Raw genomic sequence first — 26,592 nt, forward strand, 5'->3', positions numbered from 1 at the left:
GGATAGTTAACGTTTAATTTGGCTCTACTGCGATGGATGCTTCTGTGAGGTAAAGCAGGCCTCGTGGGGAAAGTTTTACTGGGTTTAGTTTTTCCTTAACTATTTTATTGTAGATACTGTTTTCTTGTCTTCTGAGTTACTTTGTTTCTAGTAAAAAAAAAAAAGTCTGTCCCTCTTACTGTCACTTATCAGTCTGGTGCCCTTTCCCTGTGACAGACTTGAGGGTGTTTTGAGAATGTGGGTTAACAGTCTGCTTATGATGGCCCTTCTCTTAAGCATTGCTTTAGAAAGCCGTTTTGTCTGCATTTGTGTGTACGCGCGTGTAAAACTTTACAGCCTGTACTTCTAAACTTAATTTGTTTTGTCATAGGTTTGTGAATTTAAAGTAACAGGAACCTAAACATGGCATAACTTCAATGTATATTCTTCAGTATGGCTTCTCTTGGTTAATTAATATGTTGTGATATGAGAATGAGTAACTGCGCTTTTGTTTCTTATTCCACGTATGATGTCTACCATCCTCTTCTCTAATCCCATGAAAATTTGAGCTTCCTGGGTTTTGTGTTCATAAAGCTAACAAATACAGAAATCGGCAGTGCAGAGCTGGGATGTTGAGTGGTGGATGCTGGTTTAGCGTCCACAGGCCCATCCGCTCCATCTGTTCCATTCACAGCCCCCGCCACCAGCGCCAGGAAAACCGGCAGTGTTAAAAACAAGAGAACATTGAGAGGCCATTGCACTCTGTTACGTGAATGACTAGCCTAGAGATGTTACATATCTCTGCATGCATGTATTTGAGATAAAACTAAGTTTAAGTGTTAATAGAACTGTGTGCATGTCATTTATAGCCTGGATTTTCAGGCATTGGTTTTGTTTTTTAACATGATAGCATATGTTCAGGTTTTCCCCCACACCAGTGTCTGTGGGCACATCTTGGTGTTGGCAGTGGTGCTGACTTCCTAGTGAAATGTGCCTAGCATACACTGTTGAGACCTGTGGTTGGCTTTCCATGATTTTTGCTGTTAATAAGAGTGCTGTCATCAGTCCTGTGTGGTACCTGGAGGAGTTGATAGCTCTCGCTGCTGTGACAGACAGTAGCAGGCTTTGTTGGGCACAGGTGATAGCTATGCCCATGCAAAGAAGATAGAGTGCCAGAAACCCGTGGCTGCTGGGCCTCTGGCCTTGGGTAAGGCACTGGGGTGCTGAGGTTGTGTTTAGCTAGCCTTTAACAGCTGCGCAGTCACTCACTCACAGCCTTTGGCACTGAGGTCTCATGTAGGACTGGCCTGGTGGAGGCGAAGGATGTGAGCTGTACTTGGCTGGTGCCTCAGGGCCAGCACTGAGCCTCATATTCCAGACATCTTCCCTTTGTACACTGTTTCCTGGGTTGGGTTAGACTGTTCCCTGAATATTCTCCACTGGTTCCTCAGTAAAAGGCTAACTGCAAATCCACCAATGCTGTCTGAAAAGGTAGGCACGGGAAGATAACAGAGCCACCAAGGGAATGTCCCTTTGCAGGTTTGATGTACGTGGGTGTGCTGATAACCATCTGTGCTACTTTTCTAAAATAACAAGACAAGGTATGTAGCTCAGTGGGTAGAACTCGTGCCCAGAGTGTACAAAGCTCTGGGTTCCCTCGGCAGCACTGAATGAACAAAGCCTGGGAGCCCAAACCTATGACCTATGACCGTCACTCAGGAAGCTCAGGGTAGCTGCACAGTGAGTTCACGGTGAGCCGGCGAGCCTGTCCAAAGCCCTGGCCGTGTGCATCCTTCGTTTATATTTGCTCTGACTCCGAAGTCTATATGTGCTAGTCCTTGTTTTAAGTTCACTGTCCTGTCTCTGCCCTCTTAGTCTCAGCAGGAATGGCAGTAGGTGGCTGGGGCAGCTGCAGGTTGACTGGCAGACTTAGTAGGAGGGACTGCGGGGCTCTCTGAAACCCTGATTCAGAGTTAGGAGACGAACCGGAGCTAGTTCACCTGCCTTGGAAGACGGCGCGCCGGAGCCCTCCATGCTGTCACCCGCTGGCTGTTTCATGTGCATCTCTGCTTGCTTTTTCCTAGCATGCGGTTACGGAGGTTGACGCTGGTGACTGGCAGCAGTTTGTGAAGACAGGACTCAAGTAAGCGGCTTTCTTTTCCTTGGTATAGCTTATAAAGACGTGGGTGTTTTGATTCTGCAAGTCTTTCGCTTGTTGTTCAAATGCCAGTCACAGGGCAGCTGTCAGCCTTGTCTGTGAAAAGGAGAACATCTTAAAAACACGAGTATGGAAGTGACATGCTAGTGCTTGTCTGTAATGCAGCATTCATTGGGAGGAAGTTTCAAGTCATCCCCAGCTGTACAGCAGGTTCAAGGCCAGCCTGGGCTGAGTGAGACTTTATCTCACAAAAACAAAACAGGCTGGTGAGAGGGCTCAGGAGAGAAAAGTGCTTGCTGCCAAGTCTGACCACTTGAGTTTGATTCTGGCCCAGAATGCACTTTGTCCTCTGGCCTTTCTTTATATGCATGCTGTGACATGTGCACCCCCACACATAAACATACACCGTAAATAAAACCGACATGTAAAACATGTAAAGTGTAGAGATCATATCTGTACATAAACATGGTGAGTGTCCCAGTTGTCTATATTATTCCTGATAGGTTTTCATCTGCCCACCTCACTTAGTTAACCCCAACAGCTCTGCTTAGCTTGTGGTTTAATTTCTTTGTTTTTGTGGTTCTGTTGAGCCTATGATCTTACAAATGCTAGGCAGGTATTTTACACCACTGAGTTGTGTGGCTGTCTAGGTCTCTGTCCATCCATCTGTGATGTCTGTATCATGACAAATGTCATCATGGTGTAGGTTAGTGATCCCTGTCGTGGTGTGCAGATAGGACTACAGATAGGACTGATTAAACAAGTACAAAGCATGGCGCTGACAGAACCAGGTGAGGAGTAACACACAGCCTGTGGAACTCGCAAGTTTGTGCTTTTGCTTGTTTCTTAAGAAATGAACTTCCCTTCATGACACTCTTTCCCTTTGACTTGTCTTCCAGATTTCGGTACCATGACCTCAGCTTTTTGAAGACTCTGCTCAGTGCCACAAAGCTCCTGTATAGTCCGGAGAGCTCTGGGCGCACTAAACTCGTCCAGCTTTCCGTGATCCACATGATGCTCACCCAGCATTCTCTGTTCTTGCCAACCATGTTGGCGTCTGAAGAGGAGGAGAAGCCAAACAATCAAGTAAAAGGTGACCACCAAAACTCTGCCTGCCCCGCTCAGCAGCAGTGTTATCTTCCAGTTTTGTCCACACAGTGGTGCGCAAAGTTCTTCCCCCATTTGTTTTCAGAGTGTAATACGAGAACATCTGTGTCTATTAAACCAGAACTCCTGTGTCCTATAAGTATTAAGAAGTTGCCACCTTTTGAAGGCTTTGTTGGTTTACAGAGGTTGTCTTAGGGCTCATGTGGCCCTGTCAGGACCTGGTTTTAAAAGTCTGGAAATTAGGGGACATTGAGAAGGGTGGGAACACAAATGTGGATGTTTGTCCTGAGAAGAGCGGGTTAACTACAGGGACTTTGTGGGGAAGGCAGGCTGAGCCTGAGCAGCAAGGGCTTGAACTTAGGGAGGTGACTCACTGCTGTAGATGTCCTTCCAGGGACTGGCTGCTCCTTTGAGGTCCTGAGTTCAATTCCCAGCTCACAACCATCTGTAATGGAGTCTGGTATATCTGAGAGAGCAACAGTGTACTCACATATATGAAATCAATAAATAAACCTTTTTAAAAAAAAGTCTTTCCAGCCAAGTTTACAGTGTCTCCAACTGTCTCCAACTCAGTTGGCATTGTGCCCATGAGTCCTGAGTTCAGTGTAGACTGCTTTGAATGCCAGAACATAGTTCCTGCATACTCAAAGTAACAGAGTGTAGAGCTGAATTGAAGCCATCGCCCCAGAGCATTACACATCAGCACAGGGCTGCTGTCATAAACTGCTAAGCCGAAGACAGAAAACTGGTAGATGCAAAATATTGGTAGAGATGGTTTAAAAATGCGCTCCACACTCCGTGCACGCAGAGTATACATGCTGGTGACTGTGATGGAATAATCAGGGAGATTCTTAGACTTTAAAATCTTAGGTTTCTTAAAATTGGGGGGTGGGGGGAGCAGTAGATCCTAAGCCTAATCCCTGTGAATCCTAGAAGATGATTTGTGAAGATGTGTTGACTACAAAGGGTGCCTGTGATCCTGGAAAGGGCTGGATGGAGGCCAATGCCCAGCCTGACTCAGAAAAGATAGTTGCAGCTTCCAGGACTCACTGCAGGGCACCCTGTTCTGCTGTCCTGAGACTGTCTCCATGGTGTTTATGTCTGTGTTGCAGAAACCCTGCTGGACCTGATGTCCACAGTGGTGAAGATGTGTCCTTCTGTCTGTGAGAGCAGCCACTTTGCTGTGCTACTTGGGACCTACAGTGCCACCCTCAGTGTCTTGGGTGAGGAGGACCTACCAGATGGCTAGGCCATGTGGGCAGGGATAGTGGGGTGTTCTCTCTTGTGTATTTGAGGGGCTCAGCTTTCTGAAAGTGGCCTTTATTTGCACTCTAGACCAGAAGATTTTACTTCTCCTTCGCGCATATGAACAGAACAACCTCAGTCTCATCAGTTTCAGGTAAGTGTTGGGGTGACAGGTGGGCATGAGGAACAGGGCACTGGGTACCTCAGGCTTTCGATGCAGCCCTTGGCAGAGATTCAAGCTTCAAATTCAAGACTTCATTCCTTTAGTTGTTGTTGTTTGAAAGTTTTTTTAGCATTTATATTTCGCTAGGTTGTATGCATGTAGGCATATGTGTGGCATGTCCATGTCATGGTGCACACTTGGGAGTCAAGAACAAAGCCTCCATGTAAACATCAGCAGGAACCAGATTCACAGCATAGCACGTGCTATGGGCCTCTGTGAGGGAGCGGTGGGCATTAGGGCTGCACAGGGTAGCATCTCCAGGCAGGGTAACTGAAGCCTTGTGTGGCAGCCATGATGGGCTGGTCCCTCCTGTGGGCAGCGGGAGGTCAGGATCCCGTAGCTGCTTTAGCAGGCCCCAGAGCCACACTCCATCACGTAGACCCCAGCTCTGCTGCAGCACCCAGCAAGTGAGCGGCCACGCAGCCTCCCCAGTCTTTCCAGTGCCCCTTCTCTAGTGCACAGGATGTGCCAATGTAAGCATTGAACAACTGCACAGACTAGGTAAATTAATGCATGCACACGGGCTCGGAGTCTGGCCACATTCGCCAAAGAGCAGTGTGTGGGTGCTGACTTACATTGTCATCAGCAGCTCCATCACCATGCCGATTTCAGAAGCTGTATTGGGATTTAAGTGGTAAGAGCATGCATGCTTACCCAGAGTGGCACTTGGCATAAGCCGTGACAGTCTTAGTGGATGCTACATGTTGAGGTTGTTCTCATCACTTCTGTCCCCGGTGAGTCCTGCCTCACCTGGCTCCAGCCTGCTCTCCTGTCTGGCTCTAGGGTTCTGCTCTGGGGCCCAGCAGCAGTGGAACATCACAAGACATGCCGGAGCCTGGGCAAGTCACTCTGGCAGCAGCCAAGCGTCGGGGACATCCTCCGCCTGCTGGACCCAGACCGGATGATGTGCACCATCCTGCACTTCCCACAGTACCGGAGGCTGCTGCCTACTGAGGTGTGGTGCTGCCTTTCTCCCTTCCTCCTTGCCATTCCAACTTTATAGAGGTATAGACTGGACCCCCAGTGTCCATCACTGAAGCTGGGTTGCACTGGTCACTGTTTTATTTATTACCCCCCACAAGCTTGGAACGACTCTCAAAGATGACAGAGCGTGTGTGAACTCTGCTTCTTGTGGAACTGCTTATGCTCTGTGGGCTCTGACCATGGGTCAGCATTCACATGGTCAGCGTCCATCTGACTGATTGCATGTTGTTGGTTTGGACTGTTTAGGGCACAGGGGAGCCACTGGTGTTTAAGGACAAGGCTTTGAGAGTGGACCCCGACAGCCTCTATGACCCCTGCTTTCTTCTCCACCTCTTTGGGGAACTGACCAGGCCAGGTGAGTGTACTGCCTTCTACAGTCAGATTGCTGTTAACTGTTGTCATGGCTCCCAGGAGTCCTGAATCAGAAAAAAACATCCTTTTAGGGTTTGTGTCAGTCAGTCAGTCAGTCTGTCTGTCTGTCTGTCTGTCTGTCTATTTTGAATATATGTCCGGGTTCTAAATCTGGGACACAGTGGCACCTTGCCATTCCTAGGGCTGATCTGCTTTTTCTCCCTTTCAGTCATTAGAGACCTTAGGTCTGTTTGTCAGTTTTTTAACTAGTTATTACCGTACATAGGGTGCTCGGCACGCACACCACGGCACAGATGTAAAGGTCAGAGAGCAACTTTAAGGAGTCAATGTTATGCTTTGTTGTGTCTCCCAGGCATCAAACTGAAGTTTTCAGGTTTCACATCAAGTACCTTTAAGTCATCCTCTAAGTCCTCTTGCCTGCCCACAGGTTTATTTAATGTTATGTTCAAGGTCTTTATCTGCGCTTAATTGGAAGAACAAGGGAAATTGTTTAATTTTTTTCCTCAGAATTGAGAATTTAATTATTTTTAATGTTGGATAATGCACTCAAATTTTGAAATTCAGGTGATAGAAGAAATACTTTAAGGCACACAGTAAAAACTTCTGTTGCTTCCTTTTTATTTTATGCATGTATATATGTGCATGTGTGTAGCAAAGGCCCAGCAGTCTGTTTGCAGTTTCGCTGCAGCCAGGTATTGCCGACTTATTGTCCTAAGTCAGGCCTCAGATTCTTCTGTCTTACTGCTCCATTTTCAACCCTTTGTGGAGACAGGAACCTGTTTTCATAACCTTACTACCTCCCCTCTTTGAGTCCTTGGCCAAGAAACAGGGCTAGCCAAGGCTGTTTCCAGTGGCAGTGACAGATGGTTTTTCCACAGCAGATCTTGTGCTAGGCAGAATGGGGCTGTAGGCTGCAGCTTGTGATTCATACCTGCCAAGGCAGCTGGCACAGCGTGATCTGAGTGCCACTGCCAGGGGCCCTGTGCACCAGCCATGAACTCTGTTCTCTGTAGAGCCTTCCACAGTTCTTGACTGAGGATCCCTTATAAAAAGAGGCTGAGGAACACTTCCTGGTCTCCTGGAGCAGAGCCACAGCACCATCTGTGTCTACACTAAACCTGGGTGCTTTGGTTTTATCCTTGATCAGTGTCCTAGCTAAGCTATCTCAGGATTTTAGAGCTGGCTTTAGAAGGTCAAATTACTGTTCAAATGGTTCTTAAAACAGAACAGCCTTTAAAGCCACTTTTAAATAGCCTGTTGTATTTTCAGCACCCAAGGGCAACCCTTCTTTTGTAAGTACAAAGCCAAGACAGAAAGTCACAAAATAGGAAGTAGATTTTCCTCATGGTCATGTGGAAAATGCATTTGTCTTAGGACATCAGGAGTTACTGAGACTGTGCAAGTCATCAGAGCTCTAGTTCCTCTCATTGTGTGTGAATTAGTGTTTGGGCTGTTCTCTCTCAGATATGTCCCATTCATTCATGAACATTTGTTAGGTTGCTACCCCTTAACACATTTATTCTCCAAAGCAGTACTCGTTTTATCTGCAGTTTGATGTTTGTAAAGTTTTTTAGTTCTCTTTCTGCATCAAAGTTCATCAGTTGTTAGAAACTGGGCAACTGAGTCCATAAGTTACTCGAACAATCACCTGACTGATGTTTTCCGAGTCTCTGCTTCCAGTCTTGGCGTTAACATCAGTCTGGGTGTGATGAGCGGTATGCCCTTATGAGTGTACGCCATGCATACTAAACTTTATCTTTGCCAAGGGCTGGCTATGGGTGCTTTAGGGCTCGTGTCATACTGTTTATCACTATCCTTTCAGCCAAATGATTTTGCTTCATGCCTTGTGTGAGAGGCTGACCATATAATATAGACCATATAATATAGAACATTTCTCCTTTCTCTTAGGGTATCTGTTGCTGCAATGAAATACCATGACCAAAAGCAACTTGGGGTAAAAAGGATTTGGCTTACTTTTCCATGTCACAGCTCGTCATTAAAGGAAGTCAGGGCAGGAACTTAAACAGAACAGAAGCCTATAGTCAGGCGCTGATGCAGAGGCCATGGAGGGGTGCTGCTTACTGGCTTGCTTCCCCTGGCTTGCTCTTCCAGCTTTCTTATAGATCCTAGGACCACTAGCCCAGAGATGTACCACCTACCATGGGCTGGGCCTTCCCAGTTTGATCACTGATTAAGGAAATGCCCTACATGCAGGCTTGCCTACAGCTTGCTCTCATGGAGACATTTTCTTAATTGAAGTTCCTTCCTTCCTCTCAGATGACTTTAGCCCATGTCAAGTTGACACACAGATATCCAACACACTTGGCTTTTGTACTGTTGTTAAACCTTTTATTACCTATAGACCTCATGGTTGTTATTTTTACCTCAGCTTTTCATAGTTTTGTTTTCTGTGCTTGTGCTGCTGGAGGTCCTTGGCTGGGAACAGGACAGCCTGGGCCAGCCTGAGACAGGCGTGGTCCTTGTTTCTGCAGGTACATTTCAGGCTTCAGTCACTCCCTGGCCTCCTGCAGGTCTCCCTGCTGCTCAGAGGTCATCACGGCTGTCCCATGATGTTTTCCCCTCTGCATTTGGGCTCACGTAGTTTCTCTTGCAGTCTGCTGAGTCACTGGCCTCTCCTTTGGTGTCTGATCTTAGTCCCAGCCCTTGCCCTTTTATGTCCAGCACCCCAGCTACCTCATCCTCTCCGTCTTCATCTTAGCATGCACTGCCTTTACTTCAGTTTTAATGTATTACATTGGCAGTGTGTCCCAAGAGTTCTCATATAGGGTACTCATTTCTGTTTGTGAATATTAGTTCCTGACTGGGTCACTGGCTATTCAGTCTAAAACACTTCTTTATGGGGAATCATTACCAGTTACTCATTTTTTCAGCAAGAGAAATACAGCTCTCTTCTGAGGTTCTTGGACAGAATTACTCCTGGGGAAAACCCTGGGTTCCCATTAAAGTGAACCTGACAAGATACAGTTCCGTTGGTGAGAGTCAAGCCCTTGAGCTCTCTGGGATTGATCTTCTTGTGTATGTGAGCTGCCTTAGTTAGGGTTTCATTGCTGTGAAGAAACACCGTGACCATGGCAACTCATACAAAGGCAAACATTTATTTGGGGCTGGTTTACAGTTTCAGAGTTCAGTCTGTTATCATGGCAGGAAGCCATGCAGCATGTAGATAGACATGGTGCTGTAGGAGCCAAGAGTTGTCCATTTCAATCCAAAGGCATCCAGAAGCTGACTCTCCCACAGTGGGTGGAGGCCTCCGAGCTCACCTGCAGAGTGACCTCAAAGCTCTCCAACAAGGCCACGCCTGCTCCAACATGGCCGCACCTCCTAATAGTGCCGCTTCCAGTGGACCAAGCCTATGCAGACCACAGGAGCCAGCTGTCTTGCACCGTCTCATGGCAGCTGGCAATGCCTTGAAGCCTCCTAGACAGCAAATGGATATCACCCAGAGGCTTTCCCTCTGTGGAGTAGGCAAGTTTTCTGCCCCTTAGCTATGTCTCGGCCCCAGCCTCAGCAGACATTTTCACTTGTTGCTTTTGCTTGCTGGATCACTCTACAGATGGAGCATTGTTGTGTTTTTAAATAAAGGAGGAAGCTTGCCAGAGTGGAGTTGGGGAAATCCTTTGTAAACAGGACGGGCCTAGGCCCCACTGGTTTGCTCTAGCTGAGTTTTTCAACTTTCTGTTCCTTCTGGTACTTGTTCCTGTGAGGCACAGGGCTGAAGAAGGTAGAACTTGGAAGCCAGGTCCCTTGCTGTGTCCTGTTCTACTTACGTTCTGAGATTTTGACCTTGGTGGACCTTAGTGTTTCCCTCCCTTTTCTCAGCTTGGGGGCATTTGTGGCTAGAACTGACCAAGATCCTTGAAGGTAATGTTTGCCACAGAAGAGAAGATAGATACTCTTGTCCAATCTCAGCAGCCAAGGAGACACTTGCTTCCTGTGTCTAGCCTGTGCAGCTGGCATTGGTAATATGTAAAATAAAGTGAATCCTGTAGGTTGTACAAGAATCATGAAACTTGGATTGTGTGTTTAATGCTATACTTTCTGTAGAGTTTGTGGTGGATTGTCGGAAATTTTTGGACTCCAACGCTCTGGGTCTAACTGTGGCAGCCCTCAGCAGCTATGACCCCCAGATGCGAGCTGCGGCCTACTACGTCCTAGCAGCCTACTACTCACACCTGGAGGGAGCCCGCTTCCGGGAACAGTCCCAAGTGAGTAGGAATTGGGGAGCCTGGGAGATGAGGGTGTGACTTGGGGTGTCGGAGACCAAACTGAGGAAAATCAGACCCAAACCACCTGTCCTGCAAGGACATTTTGAGGATTGAATAACAAAAGGAACACAGATTTCAGGGTTTCCAGAAAAATTCTACTCATAGTTTGATAGTAGTCGAAGGAGCCTGTTTGATATCAAATAAATTTCCATTGAGATCTCCTTTTTAATCTTGAAGGGTTAAATTTTGCTCCTCCTATTGTAGCCATTAAACTTGTGGAAAAGTGGCAATAGGCCTATAATGGCCACAGCTGCATCACTCTTAAAATTATCTTAGTTATAAAATATGTTAAGAATCGTGAGCCTTTAACCAGACTGCAAACTGAAAACTGCAGCCAATGACACACTGGCAATTTTTATTGTAACTCAATTTTTTCTTGCAATATTAGAGCACAACTACAACTTTGGAAGCAAATCCCAATTTTAAACAATATATTTTCTTTAAAAATCAATGGCAAACGCATTATTTTTACAGCACAAGGTTTGTCTACCTGTTCTTATGTTCAAGTGTATGGCAGTGTGACTTATTAAAGAGACATTATTTTAAATCGTATTTCTTATAAGTCCAATCTCCAGGCCAAGATTCACACAAAACATCATGCCAATTTAGAAGCATCTTAGAGGCCTGTATTTCCTGGGTTGTGTCATGCCATGTGTAGCTAGTTAAGATGGCTCTGACACTGAATCACCAGTTTTAAACAAACCTTTTCTTAATAACACTATACCTTTTAAATCATAACCAATTAATTTATAACTCTATAGTCAAGATACGTAAAACCTTATACCATTAAGACCAATTAAAAACAAGAATAAAGCGATTACACAAATTTCATAAGTTAAACCAAAGTTTCCCAAAACTTGAGGCTGGTGGCCTTTTTTAAAAGCGGCTTTTTCTCCAGCTGTGTTTGCCTCCTACTTAAGAAAGTGAGGCACCTTAAATTAGCTTCCTCTGTGTAAATTGCAGACTGGCAGGACTGCCAGCAGATAAAGCCTTTTTACCATTTTTTTCTCTTTTTAACATAAAACAAAAACAACGATCATTCAGCCAATCAAAACAGTGGACAACACAAATTGAAACACATATGGACAGGTTTTGGTGCACCAAAGACAAACAACAGACAGAGAGGGAACTTGATGTCCCAAAGAGATGCAAATATCTTAACCTGAACTAAGGAGATCTCCAGTAGGTTTCAGAGAGGAAACAGGACATCTCCCATTTTCCTCTCCTCCCCAGGAGAGTTTTGAAATAGCTTTCAACCATTTTTTTTTTTTTTTGATACCACGTCCTACACATGGAAAAACTGCTTTTCTGAAACCTGCTTTTTCTCTTGTTTAAGATTTAACAAGGGGGAAGAGGGTGCCTAGGTGAACACACACTCAGACATGGTATAGGATAAAGTTTACTCAGGACAGAGGATGAAAGTTAATGGGTTAGTGGGGACAGAGAAGGGCAGAGAGAGAGAGATAAGTAGATAAGTAGAGACTGTTCGTGACCACGTGGAGGGGCTAGAGCGAGCGGCAGTGGGTCAGAATTATGGTAACGAGCCGCCTCCTCCTCCATGGTGGCTGTATTCTCGAGACCTAAAGGCTCCTTATCTATCGTGGGGTCTCTTAACGACTGGATTAATTAATGGCATATCAGAGGGGGATGGATCCCTCGGGAGCGGAGGATAAAGAGAAGTCACAGTAGTGGATGGCGGGGACTCAGACATGTCTATAATGACCGAGGAAGGTTTTGAAGAATTCTTTTCAGGGGAAAGAGAGGCCACTGAAGCTGCCTGAGACAAAGGGCGGAGGCAATATTCAGCGACCAACAAAAGCTGCTATCTATCAGGGTCCTCATTTGCACTCTCTATTACATCACGAATGGGTCCCCAGTAAGAAAAGGCGGTGGCAGGAACAGCGTCATGGCCCTGCCTGGTCAATTTTTCATTTAGTTCTCGACTCACTTTTTGCCATTTTTTATAGTGAATCTCTGGTCTGTCTATGATGAACCAGGGGCATGTCTGATCTATAAAAATAAAAAATTTTATCAAATCCTTCTTTTTAACTCGAACTCCCCTTTCCCTGAGAGAAGCTTTCAGGTCTCTAATGAAGACCACTTCTTTAGAAAATGGCCCATTTCTTATGGGACGGAAATGAAAACTTGCCAAAGGAAACTTTCTCCCATGAGTGGTGAGAGTGCTCCTCCCAATGACTTCTTTGCTGCAGTGGCCTTCTCCTAGGGGATTTCTGTCCAGTGAAGGTCTGTACCTCCAGCACCACTTGTCCCGACTCACGGGACCTAGTTACTCCGGGAGCCGGGGGGAACCCAAGTCTGAAAGAGAAACAGGCGGGAAAAAGGAGCAAGGCCAAGCAAAAGGGGGGTCTTGTCAAAGCCTCTTTAATGAAAAGCAAAAACGTTCCGAAGGTGGTTACGTTTGAGGAACCGCATATGATGTCCTTGCCAAGGACTCAGGGTGGGTCCTTGGGCAAAAAAAAAAAAAAAAAAATTGAGTTTCAATACAAGAAGCTAGGATCTTAAATTTTTCAGTGTATAATGTTCATGGAATGTTTGTTACAGGCCTTTCTCCTAACTATGGACTTTTAGAATTTTTACGTAAATGATTTTTAAAGGTTGTTAGGATATATTATTTGGCTTTATCTTATATTAACCTCATCTTAGGCTTGCCCTGGGAAGACCTAAACCTCTGTTTTCAAGGTAGAAAATGTTTGTTCCTTGTTTCAAACAGCAATCAAATTGGCTATTATAAAAAATTGATGATTGATCTATTACATGACAAGCCTTTTTTGACAAAATTAATAATTGTTATCTAAAAGATAAATTGTTAAAAATTTGCCACTATACATGTTTTTATATTGTTAAAGATTTATACAATGCATCTACGATGGGAGTAAAGCTTATATAATTAGATCACATGTTTATTCTTTTGAGTGTCCCCTTGCTATAGCACAGATAATTGAATTGGGTGCTGTAGCTGTTCTTTTTAAAAGGTTAAGAATCAAACTTTTGATTTAAATATTAATTATATATATATATATATATATATATATATATATATATATATCATGGCTTACAATTGCTTGAAATTGTTTCTTTTTAATGCTAATTTTTAACTTTACAATTATTTATACAAATGGAATTCAAAAAATTAATAAAAAAAATACATGTGACCATTGACAGCCTTTCAAGCTTTCTAGTTATAACTGTTTTTACATTTGTTATTTTTTTATACTAAATGTTTCAAATGAGATTAAGACAAATATAACTGATTATTATAGTCAGTCATTTGGGATGTTTTATTAACAATTTGATATTACTCATATTACTGAGATTCCTCATAATTCGCAAAGACAAGATATTATAGAACAGGCCCTTAGAACTTTGCAACAATATTTTTATAATAAAAGAGGGGAGAATCACATCTCTATATACCACAAAAATTTTAAATTTTAATGCCAGGGATCTCTCTGAGTGTGAAGAAGGGGGTGGTTCGGTTAGAGCTGTTGAGGGTCTGATTTTCCACAGTTTGGTCTCTGACATTGGGGGAGCTGGCTCTTACCCTGGGCAAGAGAGTTTACTACAGACTGTGGAGAGGCTGAGTAAAGGGGTGCTGCTAAGGCCCAGCCCTTCACAGTGGGAGGCCCCAAGGCCCTTGGAGCCTGGGGAAGGGTTCCCTTGTACATTGTTGTTGGTTTTTTTTGTTTGTTTGTTTTTTTGTTTTTGTGTTTTTTTTTTTTTGTTTTTTTTTTTTTTTTTTTTGTGGCTAGACAGAATGACTTCCTTCTGTTGAGCATGTCTTTGGTCTAAACTCAGTAGTGAAGAAATCTGTCATCCACACTGTCTGACCCCCAAGAACCCAGTACCCCATGGTGGGGGGAAGGGGCAGAACCCAATACCCCATGGTGGTGGGAGGAGCGGAGGGGTGGAACCCAGTACCCCATGGTAGGGGGAGGGGAGGGGTAGAACCCAGTACCCCATGGTAGGGGGGAGGGGAGGGCCAGAACTTTCAGGGCATGGTGTTAGGCTTCTCTCAGCCTGTGGTGCTGGTCTGCTCCTAAAAGAAAAGGCAGAAAGCATCTCCAACAGGAAGGTACACAGTGTCTTTCCTACTGTGGCATCCTGTTTGTCCGTCCCCAGGATGGGAGGAGCAGGCAGTCCCTGCAAAGCTAGGACAAAGGGACACTTCTGAGATGCTTCTCTTCCCCATCTGCTCAGGTTCTGTACCTGCTGGATGTTGTTCGCAATGGGATTAAAACTCCAAACCTGAGGCTGCCGTTCACTGTGGCTCTTTTCATCGCCAAGGCAGCCGTGCAGATCTTGAAACCAGGTACCCTGACGGAGTCTGCTGGAGAAAGAGCAGACACATGGTGCTGTGTGGGTCCTCTCTGGAAGTCAGTCAGTCCTACGAGTTTGTTGACTGTGCAGTAGCCCCTGCCTCTAAGGTTGCTGTGAGAGGCACAGGAAGCATGCACTTGAGAGCCTGCAGGTTGCCTGGCCCTGCATGTGCCTGCTTGAGTTGCAGCCGCTTGTCTGACACTGGCTCACTGACCCAGGCCTAGCAGGGGCTACAGGGTCAGTACTCCTCCAAAAAGCATCTAAGTTACGCTGGGTTAGGACGCAACTCCTGTGGGTTAGGGCCACCTCGAAAGGACAGCAAGGAACAGGGCTTGATTCACCAGAAGGTCTTGTTTGGGTTAATCAGAAAAACAAGGTACAAGATTGGATCTGTTGGAGACTCCAGGGCTCTGTTAGTCTAGCAAGGTCAGTCTCAGCTGAGGGAACAGCCCCAGCTGATTCCCCCCACCTTCTCAGGTCCCCAGAGGAGCTAGTATGTCTCAGGCCTCTCAGTTAGCATGTAGTCAAGTTGCTCTTAAAAGCCTGCAGGCATGCAGGTCATCTGTTCATATCATTTTATGACAGGTTTCCCTGCCTTGAAAACTTGTGGAAGAAGTAAAATAATTCTTACTTTGCTGACTTTAAAAAGCCTGTTAGGAAAAAATTACTGCAGAGAGATGTTTGTGGTTGTAGTCACCATTGAGTCTGTGATGGCAGGGTATAGCTGTCCACATCAGTCCTTTATGCCACGGAAGGTCTGTGTTGGGGGCTGGTGGCATCCTAACTGAACTTTAAGACTATAGCAGGAAGAGAAGGTGTGTGCCCTCCCTGCCTTGTGTTCCAGAGCCAGTTGTCTGAGCCTTCCTCCTGGGCCAGCTTCCTTCTAGGAGAGGCTAGAAGCAAGCAATGTGGGCCCCGTGCTCTTGTCTCTGTGGCTCAGTCCAGGGATAGCATCTAAACCATGTGGGAAATCCCTCATGCTGAGCAGTCTCAGGGATCCAATCAAATCCTGCTTCTCAGGCAGGGACAAGTGATCAGGAGAAGGGTGCAGAACCTCAGCTGGGTTTGGATTTATGTCTACTTTGCTGAGTGACCCCATCCCCCAGTTCACACACTGCCAGGCTGGCCCGTGAGGCTGTCAGTGACCGTGTGTCTGTCTTCTCAGAGGAGCACATGTACTGGAAGATCAGCAAGTTCCTGCTGTCACACGAGAACTTGAGCATGGACAAACTGCCAGGCTTCTACCAGTTCTTCTACAGCTCCGACTTCCAGGTAGCCGTCCCCACAGACACCTGAGCAGGAGTGCTCAGCCACTAATAGAGCACGCTGGCCAGTCCCACTGCACAGACAGTGCAGACAGAGCAAGGTCAGAGACAGACAGCATCCCTCTTGTAGTTCCTTGCTGAATCCCTTGACTAAGGATTACACACTCTTCTGTGAAAGTCCCACCCACTTAAACAGGGCTTTGTGTTTACCTTGATATAAGGCTGTGGCTTTGAGCCATCACCTGAAATCAATGGTGTTTGATTGTCCAATTAAAAAAAAAAAAAACCCGGGCTGGAGAGGTGGCTCAGCGGTTAAGAGCACTGACTGCTCTTCCAGAGGTCCTGAGTTCAATTCCCAGCAACTATATGGTAGCTCACACCAATCTGTAATGGATATCTGATTCTGTCTTCTGATATGTTTGATGACAGTGACAGTATACCCACACACATGAAATAAATAAATAAATCTTTAAAAAAAAAATCACTGTAACTTTCTTGTTTATCTGGCTTAGCAAAAAACTGAACAAGAATGGGTGTTGGAAATTCTGCGACAGGGGATTAGAGACAAGCACTGCTATGAGCTATGCTCCAGAAGAGGGGTGTTCCACATCATCCTGTCCTTCTTCAGTAGCCCCTTGTGTGACGAAGTGGCTCAGGTGAGTATCTTACACAGGTTCACAGCACAGATGACTGTGTTTTCTGTTGGCTTAGTGGGCGATGTCCAGTGTTGTTTGTTCCCTGATAAATGGTTTTCTTTTTCTTTCTTTTCTTGTTTTTTGTTTTTTTGTTTGTTTGTTTGTTTTTTGGGTTTTCTTGAGTCAGGGTTTCTCTGTGTATAGCCCTGGCTGTCCCGGAACTCACTCTGTAGACCAGGCTGGCCTCAAACTCAGAAATCTACCTGCCTCTGCCTCCCAGAATGCTGGGATTACAGGCGTGCGCCACCACGCCGGGTGGTTTTCTTTGCAGCGTTCTTGATGTGTCCTGGTAATAGGAAGAAAGGCCTCTGCATCTTTATCAGAGAAGGGAACTAAGTAATGGTCACAGCCTATAGACATGGCCAGAAAGCTAAGATGCAAAGAACTCCACATGCATGACAGGGGCCCTCTAGCCCCCAGCTTTCCATGTGGTGACCTTTGCAGAAGAATCCCAGCCCTTAGGCTGAGGCAGGGGAATTCCAAGTTCAGGGCCAGCCTGGGATGCATAGCTAAGTTGTGCTTCATGTTTCAGCTAAGTAAATGCCAGCCTGAGGGCACACACAGGCTGTGTGCAGTCTCCCTGGTTACGCCTGTTACACCTCTCTTCTATGTGTATAGTCTCCCTGGTGACCGCCTGTTACACTCCTCTTCTGTGTGTGCAGTCTCCCTGGTTACTCCTGTTACACCCATCTTCTGTGTGTGCAGTCTCCCCGGTGACCGCCTGTTACACCTCTCTTCTATGTGTATAGTCTCCCTGGTGACCGCCTGTTACACTCCTCTTCTGTGTGTGCAATCTCCCTGGTTACTCCTGTTACACCCATCTTCTGTGTGTGCAGTCTCCCTGGTGATCGCCTGTTACACCTCTCTTCTATGTGTACAGTCTCCCTGGTTACTCCTGTTACACCCCTCTTCTGTGTGTGCAATCTCCCTGGTTACTCCTGTTACACCCATCTTCTGTGTGTACAGTCTCCCTGGTTACTCCTGTTACACCCATCTTCTGTGTGTGCAGTCTCCCTGGTGACCGCCTGTTACACCCCTCTTCTGTGTGTGCAGTCTCCCTGGTGACCGCCTGTTACACCCCTCTTCTGTGTGTGCAGTCTCCCTGGTTACTCCTGTTACACCCATCTTCTGTGTGTGCAGCCTCCCTGGTGACCGCCTGTTACACCCCTCTTCTGTGTGTACAGTCTCCCTGGTTACTCCTGTTACACCCATTTTCTGTGTGTGCAGTCTCCCTGGTTACGCCTGTTACACCCCTCTTCTGTGTGTGCAGTCTCCCTGGTTACGCCTGTTACACCTCTCTTCTGTGTGTGCAGTCTCCCTGGTTACGCCTGTTACACCCCTCTTCTGTGTGTGCAGTCTCCCTGGTTACTCCTGTTACACCCATCTTCTGTGTGTGCAGTCTCCCTGGTTACGCCTGTTACACCCCTCTTCTGTGTGTACAGTCTCCCTGGTTACGCCTGTTACACCCCTCTTCTGTGTGTGCAGTCTCCCTGGTTATGCCTGTTACACCCCTCTTCTGTGTGTGCAGTCTTCCCTGGTGACCGGCTGTTACACCCCTCTTCTGTGTCCCTGGTTACGCCTGTTAACACCCTTCTTCTGCAGTTTACCCTTTGCAGTCCTGGCTGGCCTGAAACCTGCTTTTCATGTTGCTGGCTATGAACTTGGCAGCTTCTCACATTTGTAGGCCTGGCCAGACTTGCAGTTGACTCTTAACTAAAAAGGTCTATATTATATGTAGTCCCTAACATAAGAAGCACTGGACACATGTTCTCTTTTGTTTGTGTGAGATCATAACTTGCTGCTTCCTTCCCCTGTCACAGTGCACTGATTGACAGCTCCAGAGCAACCTTGCAGGCTGAATTCCTGTCCTGATTGATTGCTGTCAGCATTAGTCTAAGCAAATTGACAGTTTTCACTAAAAGGCAGAATTTCTCTGTGATTTTGGAAATCTTAGTAAATAAGAGGAGAGTTTGCCCTTGTTCCCGGAACCAAGACCTGCTTTTATGTTTCTAAATACACAGGCTTTGGGAAGAAGTAAATGGGAAGAGGCTTAGGTGCCTGGAATAATTAAGTGGTAATTGGAAAAAGTGAGTAAGGCTTTTTATTTTCATAGTAGCAGGAATTTGAGGTGCTTGGGAGCAGTTAAGGATAGGCCTGTGTTGATGGTCTCTCTTCTGGGTATATAGGACAAAATGGGCTACCAGTAGCTCACAAGGGGGCTGGAAATTCTAGGGTCTGCCATGTCCCAGCTGCACCATCATGTATCTGAGCTGTGTGGTTTCCATGTGTATCCATGTGTGGGTGAATTCCATGATGGATTATCAGAAGTGAGGCTCTCCAGACTTCCTGACTACTGGATGTCAGTCCCATGCTGATAATCTTTGAAATCACTCTTTTTGGAACTAAGCCTTGTGGCTAATGCTTGTGGCTAAGCTCCTAGACCTCAGGAGTCTAGGACCATTGTAAGTCCTGTCTACAAAAATATTAAAAGTTAAAATAGAGTGGGAGGGAAAATCAGTTTTGGTCAAGTAAGTTTGTTTTTCCACTAAGAAGTGACTTGTTGGACTTTTCAGAATTGGATTCTGCAAATCCTGCAGAATGTCGCCCACATCAGCAGATCTGCCTATGAAGTCATACGTGACTATAGCCTTTTAACGTGGCTTTTACACATCCTTGAGAGCAGGTAAGTACCTTCTAGATGAGCTGTGTGCTTATGATACCTCTAAAAGCTTAAGTATGAATAGATAGACTATGTGCAGTGGTGTCCCCTGATGCTCTTATGAGCTAATAGTCCAGCTTCTGGTAATGGCCAAAGGGCCTTTCTTTGATTAACTCCTGATATTCAGTGTGGTCTGTCTCATATCAAAGCATAGCTGTGTCCACACTGGCAGAATCCCATTGGCCTTCTTGTGTGTTTTATGTCACACCCTCCTCTGGGATCAGCTTCATATAGGGTTTGACTTAGCACCCATCATCTGAGCCTCTAGCTCAGATGGCTTGTTGAAATGCCCAGTGGCGGTAAATGAGTTCTCAAACACTGGGAGGGCTTAGGCAGGGATGGCCCATGTGACAGTGGAGAGATTGGAGCAGAAGATTCCTTGTCATTCCTGATACAGCAGCACTACCTCGGGGGTCTGCCTGTCACAGGGCAAGTGTATTCCCAAGAGTCACTGGATCTTTTTGTTCATTTTTCAAAAGTCATTTTCAACTCTGAGAAGCTAACCCAAATGCACATGAACAAACCCTAGCCCCAGAAACTCTGCATACTTAGCTGTCAGGTTTTGCTGCAATGCTAGATGACTTCTTAAGGGTGCCTGCAGCTCATCACAAGAGGTCTATGGCGTTGCCATTTCATAGACCTGCTGTTGCAGAACGTGGTGTTCGTTATCTTTAACCAGATGGATTTAATGTTCCTTTTCTCCTAATACAAAAACTAGCTGTTCATACCTGGAGATAAACACTATCGGAGATTGGCATTTAAAAGAGTATTTTTCTAAAATTTCTTTTGCAGACTTAATGGTTGGTTCTTATAATCATTCAGGAGGCTGTACCAGAGGATTTCAGGGACTTTGAGGCCAGTCTGAGTTACAGTGCAAGACCTTGCTTTAAAAAAAAAAAAAAAAAGAATAAAATCTTTCTAAGAGAAAGTAGCAGTTTAAACCTTGTCTTCCAACATCAACAACTTCAAGACTGTTTTAGATTTTTTAAGAAGGCATAATTGTCTAGTTGCCTATACCACAATAACTTTGTTGATAGCTCAAATTGCTGCCATAATCACAATGCTGTGCCTACTGTCCTGTTGGGGCTTTGGGGTAGTGTTCTAGTTGGAGAGTGGTCTGGCAGCCTCCTCCTGGCTTGAGGCTGCATTTTTCCACCAGGCACCATGTCTTTACTTACTGGATATGCTCTGTGTGAGGGATAACAGGACTGTCACCAGGGTTCTGTCTCCTTCGTGGTCCTTGTCCCACCTCCAAAGTGATCTAGGGTGCCGCCATGTTTGGTTTCAGATTTGTAGAGACTCCAGTGCTCTCCAATGTGATCTCCTTGCTACACATCCTGTGGGTGACCAACCTGGGCAACAAAATGCCTGAGGAGAGAAGCCAGCCACCCAACCAGACTGGCTCCCAGGAGTCCGAGAAGATGCTTGCCTTGCACATGGTCAATGAGTTCCTGTATGTCCTCATTGCGCTCACAAAGCACCTGAGGTGAGCCCACACCTGCTGTACAGTCCAGGCCTGTGGGGCTGCTGCTGCTTATTCCTTTTTGTCATCTGAGCCAAGGGGTGGTGTGGGTCGGACCAGAGGGCCTTGTCAGCATCCAGACATCTTTTGTAGCAACATCTCGATTGTCATTTCAGCCTCCAGGGTTCTCAACGAGGCCCTGAAAACTTAGCGGACTGTTAAACCCTACAGTGCATCTTGCTAGGGCAGTTTTACCATCTGGGTTGCACCCCGCTTCAACCTCGCCATGCTTGAACAAAATGAAGACGCAGAACAGCATGTTTCTTGTGACCTTAGCCTCAGCCAGGACGCTGCAAACTGTCCTCATCCCTCTCCAGCCTCAGAGATGCACGCGTCCGTGGATCCCTCGAGCATTTCAGTCCTGTCAGCTGATCTTGGAATCAGGCTGTTGGTTTTCTCTGGGGAGCTAAATTCTCCTTAGATTCATTGTTGGAGAAAATGCTGTGTATTTAAATTTCCCATGTCAGGAGTTGACTTGTGTCAACAGGGCAAAAGTTTTTCTTCAAAAAATGAGACTCAGAATGAAGATATTTTTTGGATAAGAAGAAGGAATTTGTTTTATGTTGTCCCAAGTTAAAATTCAGTTGGACAACCATACCTCTTACTTTGGGATTGTCTGGCACATTGCTGTCCAACAACTTATGTCCTTTGTAATTGACAGTTCAGTGTTTAACCTTGTAATGTAGCAAGTGATGTTAAAAGATCAGAAAGCTCTTTCCTCCACTGGGCATCACTAGGGCTTTGCCTGTAAGTTGGTACTGAGCAGGCCTGCCTGCGCTGGAGAGGGGCTGGCATCCCGGGGTCGGGTACTATGTCACTGCATGGCCCTGACCTCAGCCTTTCTACCTGGCATCCTCCCTTGAGCCCAGGGGTTCCAAAGAGATTTCTCTTCTTCCAGCCCAGAGTTCAGATTCTGGTCTCTCTAGACTCCCTCACTTTTCCTCCTCTATGTCCTGAGCCCTCACTTGTCTGTTGAAAGATGTATAGTTTGTGTGACCCTGACGGCCTTGGGCTGTTAGGACAGGCTTAGCTGCTGCTCTGTCTGTAACACTGACTTCCCAACAGGCCTGCCTTGCCTTCTGCCCACCTGATGGATTTCCTTTGGACCCTTGAGTCTGTGCTGAGTTATCGGGCCACCATAATAAAGATCTTCAAGGATATGGGCCGGTTCACTGTGAACAAGGTGACACTTTCTACCAAAGATGTCCTGGTCCTCTTACATAAGTGGAGCCTCATTGAAAGAGACACAAAGCTCCAAGGAGAGCTGAAAGCAGTCATTGAGCAGCACCAAGCCAAGGACCTCATGAGTAAGTCCACCTCCTCGCTGCCCCTCCGCCTCCTCGCTGCCCCTCCGCCTCCTCGCTGCCCCAGCGGCCTGGCTCCGCCTGGATCAGCTGGCATGCCTCTCCGGAGCTACAGTTCCAGAGCTGACAGGGCATAGACATGGAAATGGGGACCTGGGTTTGGATTCTAGCCCCATTGCCTAGGGGCATTTTTGCCTTTAGATAAGTCAATACCCAAGTGTGTTAGCTGTCTGTCACTGTGACGAAGTACCTAAGAAGATAAGTTTATAGGATCAAGGATTTTATCCTTTGTGTGTTTTAATCTGTGGTTGCTTAGCTCCAGTGATCCCAGGCCTGTGTCGATGGAGAACAAAGTTGCACACTTACAGCGGCTAACAAGTGGAAAGAGGGAGGAGAAAGGGAGTCCGAGACCAGATGTGCCCTTTAAGGGTACACTGCCTGTGACCTGCTTCCCAGAGTTCCCACACCCATTAAGCTTTGAGTGTGTTTTAATCCCTCCCCCTCGTCTCCACCCTTCACCCTCCTGAACCCTTCTCAGCACTGCTGTCTTGAGAGCAAGCCTAGACCACAAAGGCTTTGAGAATGTATAAGATCCAAACCATAATATGAGAGTGTCGAGGTGCTCACCTATAGAGGAGGTGCCTAAAACCGAGTCCTCCACTCTGAAGTTCATGATCTCTGTGCTGGGGAAGGGGACATGGTGCTCATCATCAGCCAGATAAGCACGCCAGGTCCAAGGGAGCTGTCTTGTCTCAGCACACACAGTAAAGAATGTGATGCTCTGTCAGAGGGACAGAGGATGCACACATGTGCGAATGAATGCACGCCCAGCCTAACACGTCCTCAGGAGGAGCTGTGTAGGTGCGGCAGCCCCAGCCTTAGTGCCTTCTCTCTCTCTCTCTTTTGTCTGTCTTTCTCAGAGATGCTCAGGGATAAGAGCAGGCCTGTGGGAGCTGCCCACGCCAGAGGCCCTCGAGGCCGAAAGAAGAGGCTTGGAGACCTGGAGGAGACTGCTGAGCCCGAGCTGGAAGCATCTAGTTTGGAGAAATGCAAGGACCTCCTGAGGGCCACACTGACCCACTGGGGGCCAGGTGCCCCCTTGCCTGGACCCACACAGGGGTCTGTGGGCCAGGCTATCCCCAAGAGTAAAACACTGGACTCTGCGCATGCTGCTGTATGTTTGGTGGCCAGCTGGGTGCTTCGGTCATTGCCTGAGTGCCCCCTCAGCAAGTCAGAGGTTACAAGACTCCTTGACTGGCTCAAGACCCACATTTTGCCACAGCCAATGGTAGTAGCTGACCTTCTCAGGGACAGTGCCGTGAAGACTGGCATCTTTAAGCTGTATAGTCTTCACTGCAGTCCACAGGGCTTCATGGGGCCTGCACAGGATGTGGCCTGCGAGTTCAGCACAGTCATGTTGCAGTTGTTGGAGGCCCAGGGCCGGAAAGAGAGCCCTTTCCACTCGGTGGCGGAGGCCCTGTGCCTTGATTCTCTGAGCGAAAAGGATGAAGCCAAACGAGGTATTATGGGCTCTTCAGTCAAAGAGATAATGTGGGGTTAGAAAGGTCTTCATCTTGGTACTCTGATATGGATTTGGTCCCTCGCCAAGGCCAGGAGTGAGAGTGACAGGACATCCTTCTCCTTAATGGCAGTCACGTTTATGGTGTTAAGCACCTTAGAACCTTAGGGTCCCTGTGATGGTTTGTATATGCTCAGCCCACGGAGTGGCACTATTAGAAGGTATGACCCTGTTGGAGTAGGTGTGGCCTTGTTGGAGTAGGTGTGTCACTGTGGACGTGGTCTTTAAGACCCTCACCCTAGCTGCCTGGAAGTCAGTATTCCACTAGCAGCCTTCAGATGAAGATGTAGAACTCGCAGCTCCTCCTGCACCAGGCCTGCTTGGATGCTGCCCTGCATGATAATGGGCTGAACCTCTGAAAATGTAAGCCAGCCCCAATTAAATGTTGTCCTTAGAAGACTTGCCTTAGTCAAGGAGCCTGTTCACAGCAGTAAGACCCTAACTAAGACAGTGCCTCAAGGGACACTCACCCTACAGAGCAGAGGGTTTGATGGCAGCTGGAACAAAGGATTGCTGTGCCCCATGGTGAGCATGCGTGGTACCCACATGGCAGTTGTGCTTGGCATCCAGAGGCTCAGATACAGGGCTGAGCAAATGGGTGACCTGCTCTGGCCTTGGTGATTGAGATGAAGTGGCAGGTGTGTCCTCAGTTTGGGAGAATGGACTCTGTCACAGGAAAGGAAAGACTAGCAGACTGGGCTATGACCTCACTGATAGCAGAAGGAGCCCATCACTTTCTCAGCCAGCTGCAGCAGGAACAGAGGCTCTGCCTGTAAGCCTCACTTTTTCCTACATGTGCTCTTTGAGGTGGGAAATGCCAAGTCGGGGTCGAGACTCTAGGATGGGATCTCAGTCCAGGATGGGACTTAGAGGAACTGCTTTTTAGATTATACAGTCATCAGAAGAAAGTAAGCTTAAAAATGATCAGAAAGGATAGCACAAAGTAGAAATTCATTTTTATCCATGTGGGTTTTGGCATAGTGTATCTGGCAGTTATACAAAGCCCTGGTGCATTGTGGGTGGGTGGTTTGCTTTCCAGGTGAGTAAGCACACATCCTAATGGCTTTGTCCGACTCCCCAGCTCCCGCGGCATTCCTGGTGTCTCTGTATATTAAGGACGTCTGGCTGGGGGCCCAGCAGCCAGACAACTTCCTTGCTCACACCCGGACGGTCTGTGAGGCTGCAAAGGACGCACCACTCGGTGAGCCAGAGGCCATTGTTGTGCTCTGCAGGAATGTGGACTCCTCGGCCCAACGCTTGACTCGCTCCTGCTGAACGGGGCCCAGCGGGTTCCAGGAAGCTTAAGTGGGTTCCGAGTCAGAAACTGATGGCTGCAACTAAGCCCTTGTAGTCAGATCTAGTGACTGAGGCACTGCCAAGCCATGAGGCCCATGGAGGGCTCAGGTGGCTGCCGTCCCCTCTCCTAAAGCCCCTGGCAGAGGAAGTAGGTGCTGCTCATGGATTGGTATTTAAGCTGAAATGTGAAAACTCACATGTCTCCGGCTGTACATGACACATGTAAAGTTGCCTCTGATGTTTTATTTAAGAATGGTGTATTAAAAGTCCCTAAGGTATAAACCTCTACTTTCGGGAGAGAGTCTATTTTTTTAAAGTTATATTTCAAAGAAGATTTTTGAGTTTTAAAATGTTTTGATTATAATAAATAGCTATTTTTGTGAGTTGATTTTGTACTTTGTTTCATTTTACAAACTATTTTTTATTCCAGAGACCTGCATTCTAGTTCAGAACTTAGGTTTTATGGTTCACTGTTACTAGGTGGTTCCTGGTAAAGGTCAGTGTGACATTTCCTGGCTTTTACAGATAAAATACTTCTATACGCTGGTCCCTTGTATTTGATGTGCCACCAGGGAGCTGGTGATTAGTGTGTATGTATGGAATGTATGTAGTACTGAGAATGGCTTGGGTTTGTTTACTCTTTCATGTGCATTTGTGTGTCATCTTATTACACAGACAGGCTTAGGGGAAGGTGGGCCATTCCCCTTCCTCTGCAGAGAGCACACGGGGAGCCGAGGACACAGGTGACAAGCTGCCTTTAGACTGCAGTTTATTGAGCTGCCCTGCTCTGTGTGCACCTCTGACTAGCGTGCAGAGGGACACTGGCTGAAAGACAGATTCAGGCTTGTGTCCCTAATGCCCAGGCCTCTGAAAGCAAAGGAGAAGGCCACCAGACGCCAGCACGTTTCCACAGCCCGTCACAAGCTCCATCCTCAGGCTCCCCCTGAGGTCAAGGACTTCTGGTCCCTGAGGTGAGCTCACCTGCAGTCTGACGGCACCAGCCACCCTTGGCTTGATCCTGGTTCTGGGTAGGCTATGGTGAGAAGTCGTAGGTCCTGATCCTCCCTTTCCCTGTCCTGGAAGTCTGGCCATATCACAGGGACACCAGCTTAGGTGGTGGCAGTGACTGCAGGGTAGATCTGAGCGCAGGAGCCACTCTTTCCTTCATCTTCTGTCACTTCACTGTCCCTAGGTCTGGTAAGAACACGCCAGGCTCTCGCCCCGTGGAGAGTGAGTGGCGCATGGTCTTCTGCACATGGCGTGTTAGACAGCTGGCCTTCTAGAGCTACAGTCCACATCCGTGAGACTAAGCGGACCACCTCTGTGCTGACTTACGGAGGCTTCTCTTGCCGTCCTCTAAGCAGTGTGGTCACTGCATACATACTTTCCCACTTCGCTGGATGGAGGCGGTCTAGAGATACTGAAGGGTGCCAGAAGCGATTCTGTGTAAAAACCCTGCCATTTTACAGAAGGGATTTGCTCATTGGGGTTTTGGCATTACCCTACCCCCATCAGTACTA

General features: G+C 46.9%; 1 protein-coding gene across 1 annotated transcript in view; it reads left to right on the forward strand.

Moving 5' to 3' along the window:
• The window catches only part of Urb1 (URB1 ribosome biogenesis homolog), a 62,090-nt gene extending 36,635 nt beyond the window's left edge, over nucleotides 1–25,455 (forward strand). Inside the window, exons 25-39 of the mRNA XM_052158046.1 lie at nucleotides 2,064–2,122; nucleotides 3,037–3,230; nucleotides 4,357–4,467; nucleotides 4,580–4,643; nucleotides 5,496–5,667; nucleotides 5,943–6,051; nucleotides 10,134–10,294; nucleotides 14,573–14,684; nucleotides 15,858–15,964; nucleotides 16,470–16,613; nucleotides 19,226–19,335; nucleotides 20,660–20,857; nucleotides 21,959–22,200; nucleotides 23,118–23,717; nucleotides 24,858–25,455. Of these exons, the coding sequence (XP_052014006.1) occupies nucleotides 2,064–2,122; nucleotides 3,037–3,230; nucleotides 4,357–4,467; nucleotides 4,580–4,643; nucleotides 5,496–5,667; nucleotides 5,943–6,051; nucleotides 10,134–10,294; nucleotides 14,573–14,684; nucleotides 15,858–15,964; nucleotides 16,470–16,613; nucleotides 19,226–19,335; nucleotides 20,660–20,857; nucleotides 21,959–22,200; nucleotides 23,118–23,717; nucleotides 24,858–25,051 (2,577 nt within the window). The 3' untranslated portion in view covers nucleotides 25,052–25,455. The remainder of the gene's footprint in view (nucleotides 1–2,063; nucleotides 2,123–3,036; nucleotides 3,231–4,356; nucleotides 4,468–4,579; nucleotides 4,644–5,495; nucleotides 5,668–5,942; nucleotides 6,052–10,133; nucleotides 10,295–14,572; nucleotides 14,685–15,857; nucleotides 15,965–16,469; nucleotides 16,614–19,225; nucleotides 19,336–20,659; nucleotides 20,858–21,958; nucleotides 22,201–23,117; nucleotides 23,718–24,857) is intronic.
• Nucleotides 25,456–26,592: the final 1,137 nt, after the last annotated feature.

The sequence above is a fragment of the Apodemus sylvaticus genome, chromosome 15 (assembly GCF_947179515.1).
Source record: "Apodemus sylvaticus chromosome 15, mApoSyl1.1, whole genome shotgun sequence".
Classification (NCBI taxonomy): Eukaryota; Metazoa; Chordata; class Mammalia; order Rodentia; family Muridae; genus Apodemus; species Apodemus sylvaticus.